This window comes from Cynoglossus semilaevis, chromosome 12, assembly GCF_000523025.1.
Source record: "Cynoglossus semilaevis isolate Cse_v1.0 chromosome 12, Cse_v1.0, whole genome shotgun sequence".
NCBI lineage: Eukaryota > Metazoa > Chordata > Actinopteri > Pleuronectiformes > Cynoglossidae > Cynoglossus > Cynoglossus semilaevis.
The window spans coordinates 5,462,236-5,467,629 of NC_024318.1; the positions used below are offsets into that span (position 1 = coordinate 5,462,236).

At 44.7% G+C, this 5,394-nt stretch overlaps 1 protein-coding gene across 1 annotated transcript in view; it reads right to left on the bottom strand.

Moving 5' to 3' along the window:
* The window catches only part of arid5b (AT-rich interaction domain 5B), a 27,047-nt gene that overhangs the window by 10,546 nt on the left and 11,107 nt on the right, over window positions 1-5,394 (bottom strand). Inside the window, exons 4-6 of the mRNA XM_025061011.1 lie at window positions 2,899-3,129; window positions 1,030-1,196; window positions 425-695 (exon numbers count right to left, since the gene is read on the bottom strand). Coding sequence (XP_024916779.1) covers window positions 425-695; window positions 1,030-1,196; window positions 2,899-3,129 — 669 coding nt within the window. The remainder of the gene's footprint in view (window positions 1-424; window positions 696-1,029; window positions 1,197-2,898; window positions 3,130-5,394) is intronic.

Sequence of the window (5,394 nt, forward strand, 5' to 3'; positions counted from 1 at the left end):
CCTGGACCTGGGACTGGGCCTGGGCCTGGACCCAGATCTGGACCATTGTTATTGTAACATCTCTGACTGATGGTCTGTTTCTCCTGTGGTTCATAAACTTCTACCAACATTTAGACCAGGCATGGGCAAACTAAGGCCCGGGGGCTGGATGTGGCCCATTCATCTTTTTTATCTGACCCACCAAACTTTTCCAAATTATATAATTTATTTATATTATCATTATACTTCTGCCTTTCCTTGCAGTTCCCACGTTTCCCCAATGGTTGGCGTAGGAAATTTTGCATGACTTTTACATGTCATTTGTCTTAGTTCACACGAAGGCTCAGCTGGTCAATTGGTCAGTTGGTCAGCTGGTCAGTTGGTCAGTTGGTCAGTTGGTCAGATGGTCAGCTGGTCAGTTGGTCAGCTGGTCAGTGTCACTCACTCTGTTTGAAGCCCAGGAAGGGGATCCTCTCTATGGGCGTGTCTCTGTTCTTCATGTATTTGTAGAGCGAGACTAAGAACGCCTGCTCCTCCGCTCGACTCTCCTCTGATGTTTCCTCCGTCTTCTTCTCCTTTTCCTCACTGTCGCTCTGCTCCTCCTCCTGCTCCTCCTCCTTCTCCTCCGCACAGATCTTCTTGCTCAGGCCGTTGGACTTGTGTTTGGCCGCGGTGGACATCTTTCCGTTTGCGAAGGTTCTGCAGCCGTGTTTGAGCTGTCGAAAAGTCACAGGTCAGACCATGACACTACACACTGCAGTCCAGTAGGTGACAGTATGATCCTAAAAACGTTGGTTGTGACCAACTATTAGACCCAGACGTCAGCACCAAATCTTCTTTTTATGATGTTTAAAGTGGCGCCACCCAGTGTTTGAATGAAAACAAACACTGTATAAAAAACAATCCCACATTTTTTGGGTCAGAGACATTTGAACGTTTAATTTATTTTAGAAAAGTAAATAATACACCTGGTGTTACTGCCTTTTTTTGCCCCCCAACGTCTTTAAGTTTTTATCTCAGTTTTTATCTCAGTGATGAGAACGTCTTTACCTTGGGGGTATTTCTGCCCTCTTTGCTGCACAGCTCTTGCGTTGATACTGCTGATGAGCCATGGACCGACCTCGACGATGACCCCTGACCTTGAGTTTTACTGTGGGAGTCCCTCCTCTGACGGAAGGACAGCTTCTTCTTGCGAGGCCGACCTTTCAGGTTTGGGGCTAAAATGAGAGAAAGAAGAACGTCAGAACGTCAGAACGTCCCTTTGCTGCTTCTAACAGGAGAGGAAACAAAATCTGCTAAAGGTTCCACGTCCAAACGCCACTTTGTTCCAGTCACAACATGAAGATGTTCTCACTTCATTTACAACCAGGGCCAGAACTTCACAGCCTGGAGTTAAATATTTGATTTTCTACAGTAGCAGCTGCTGCTGCTGCTGCTGCTGCTGCTGCTGCATTAACCCGCTCTAAAACAACTGGCCAACTCTGCTGCATAACAACAAGAAGCCGAGTTTAAATGAAGTGAATTATTGATGAAGAACAATCTGTGCTCAGGAAACAAACCCCAGAGGAAAATCTAGAAGAGGGCGGGGCTGAAACGATGCACCTGTATTACATGTGTATTTTCCTTCACCAACAAATTCCCCTCCCCCTCCGAAGAAAACACACACACACAAACTCAAGTTTACACAGTCTATCTGAGCTGCAGCATATTGATACGTCCACTCCCCTCCCCCCCCGAAGAAAACACACAAACTCAAGTTTACACAGTCTATCTGAGCTGCAGCATATTGATACGTCTACTCTGAGGATCTGTCTTTGATGGTTCTGATTCTCTTTAATGGTTCTGTTTGTCTTTGATGGTTCTGATTTGCAATTGATGGTTCAGTTTGTCTTTGATGGTTCAGTTTGCCTTTAATGGTTCTGATTGTCTTTGATGGTTCTGATTGTCTTTGATGGTTCTGATTGTCTTTGATGGTTCTGATTGTCTTTGATGGTCCTGGTTGTCTTTGATAGTCCTGATTGTCTTTGATGGCTCTGATCTGTTTTTCCTCCTTTACTCCTGCTCTTGTGTCCAGATGCTTTAATCTGTTTTCAAACCAGAACTTTTAATATTTTTGTCTCATGATTGAAATCCTCTCTGACGGCTCTGAGGATTCACATCCTCTTCCTCATCACCATCATCATCACCGTCAACATCAGCATCCCTGGTGGAAATGCTCTGCTGCATGTGCTTACTGCTGTTACCATGGAGACAGGCCTAGGTCCAGGCCCAGCCTGTTTGGGAGTGTGTGTTTACCGGGACATTTAAACACTTTTTTCACTTGTTTTTATCTTAGAAACTAGAAAAAGATACTGGTCCAGGAATAAATTTGGTTCAGCGTCTGGTTAAACATTAATGCCTTGCTCATCTGTGTGAACACAGACTCAACTGCGTACTTTCAACAGTTCCCACCAGGTTCATGTCTGAGGGTCGTGGCCCAGAAACAAACAGGGGTCCAGCAACCAGTCCTGGGTCGGTAAACAGTCGGTAAAATTAAACAGTCGGTAAAATTAAACAGTTGGTAAAATTACAGCCGGTAAAATTACAGCCGGTGAAGCTGCTGCGTGAATATTGATTCATTATTGTGTGGTTGTTGATGAACGCTTTCCCCCCGAGACCAACAGAGATGGAGATTCAATCATTCATCAGAACAAACGGAGCAGAGACACTGTTCCAGGAATTAGACTGTTCCACAGAGAGCAAATTAGACTGTGTTTAAAGACACTGTTGTTGTTTCTGTCAAATTCAAATGATACAGAATTTGAATTTGTTTTTGAACAGGTGAGCATTAGAACTTCTTCAGTTCTGTTACGGAACAGTTTACTCTGACACAAAGAGGCACAGAAACCAGCTGACACACCAGTCATCGAGGTCACTCACCAAAATGGTCGCAGATGCTCTCGTTCTCCAGCAGGGTGGGGTGATCAAAGGTGTCTCGACAGTACAGGATCTGGATGTGTCCGTCCAGAGCCGCGATGCCACCCAGCGCTAACACGGTGTGGTTGATGAGCAGAGAGGACGACGGTTCTGCCAGCCGCGCCGACACCGACCGATATCGACAATACTGAGGATAACTGAGGACCAGGATCTTCTGCTCGTCCTCGTCTTGACCTGAAAAAAACAAAAAAAACCAAAAAACACAGATTCAGAAATGCAGGTCTGTTGGAAAAAACACTTTCATCCTCCATCCTCCAGTACTATAATACCACAGTAACACCACTATAACGGTACTGTTACACCACTGTTACTGTACTGTTACATCACAGCAACAACACTGAAACAGAACTGTTACATCACAGTTACAGTACTGTTACAGTATTGTTACATCACAGTAACATCGGTGAAACAGAACTGTTACATCACAGTTACAGTACTGTTACAGTATTGTTACATCACAGTAACATCGGTGAAACAGAACTGTTACATCACAGCAACAACACTACAGTACTACAGTATTATGGCATCACAGTAACAACACTGTTACATCACAATAATACTACTAAAACCAAACTGTTACATTACAGTAACACCTGTGAAACAGTACTGTTACAACAGCGTAACATCACTGAAACAGAACTGTTACATCACAGTAACAACACTGTTACGGTACTGTTACATCACAGTAAGGCCACTGAAACAGAACTGTTACAGTACTGTTACAGCACCATAAAACAGTGTAACAGCGGTGTAATAATGTGGTCGTGCCACTTCCTTCGACTGTTGAATTCATTGACAGCAGCTGTGGTTTAACAGCAGTTAGTGACGTGTCATTAACATTCCACTGACACCCAGTTATTTCTCACTGATGCTCAGTTTCCAAGGACGTTTAATGCTGCTGCTGCTGCTGCTGCTGCTGCTGCAGCTCAGACGACGTCGTCCACACTGAGCTCCGACGACATGTTCAGACTGATGAAAACATCGAGTTGTTCCCATTCTTTCAGTTTGACTGTTAATGACTCTGTTTATAGCTTTACGTTCAGCAGCTTTGACCTAATTTTCTTCTTCTTTTCCGGCTCTTTTTCAGTCCGTGGTCACAAAATAAAGGCTGGGATGAAGAGGAACAACGGCGTCTGTCCATGTGCTGGATGAGAGACGAGGAATCAGAAATGTTTTTCCACTCAATCCAGAGGGAAACATGAACATCTGCAGCAGATTTCAACACCATCCATCAAGTCCTTCTGAGATATATCAGTGTGGTGAAGAGCAGCGCGCTGACGGACAGACTGTCATCTGCAGGTAATAAAACCATCAGCATCAACCCACGGCTGAGTGGTTACAACACAGACTGAGCAGTTCTTACAACCCAGGCCTGTAAACGGACATTTATCCAAATCCAGTTGTCAGAGAAACATGAGCGATCGCAGCAGCAGCAGCAGTGGCAGCAGCATTCAGATGAACGGCCTTCTGTTGAACAGCTGAGCTGAGGTGAGCTGAGCTCATATCACTGACATCACTGACATCACTGACATATTGATCAATGATCAGACTCTGAATGGTTAGTCATTTAACACCATCATGAAGTGCATGGATGTATAATCTTTTTATTGATCCCCGTGCTTCATGAACACAAGTACAAAAGTTCAGGTGTTGAGAGGTGGGGGGGGCAGTATGGTGATGGGTAAGTGTACAAAAGTTCAGGTGTTAAGGGGGGGGGCAGTATGGTGATGGGTAAGTACAGTTTGACACCTCACTACAGTCGTTTCTACTACTATACAACAGTAAACTGAAAAAAAAACAACAAATATTCCTAACAATGATGTTTGGTTTCTGATGCGACTTTATCTCCATCTCCAGTATTTGTGAGTCAAACTGTGATTTTAACACAGACTAAATATTTAACTCTCTAATGATCAGACACTTGTTACTAATGAGGCCTGATGACATCAGACAGGAGGATAGTGTGTTCTGATTGGACAGCTGTGGTGCAGCTACCTCTGTAAACTCTGTGACCACAGAAACAACGATGATGTCAGCGTGGGAACAGCTGACGTTTGTGTCTCTGTCACCACAGAACCGAGCGGTGAATCGACCGCAACTTTCACACGATAACGACCGACGTGACGCACAGGTGAACCCCCGGACAGAGCGGAGGAGTGTCGGCTTGAGAAGTGAATGCTGTAACAAACGGAGGTCAGCGTGAACACGGTGAGAACACGACGAGAACGCGGCGAGAACACGGTGAGAACACGGTGAGAACACGTCAGTCTAGAACATAACCATGTTACTGAAAGACACATTTTACATGATTGATATCAACTTGAATTCAACTATAATTAAATGAGGTTTTTCATTTCCTTCTGTTCACCAAACAGCCGGGGGGGGGGGGGGGGGGTTAAAGACGAAAGGGAGGGGGGGGAGTAAAAAAAAAAAAGAGAG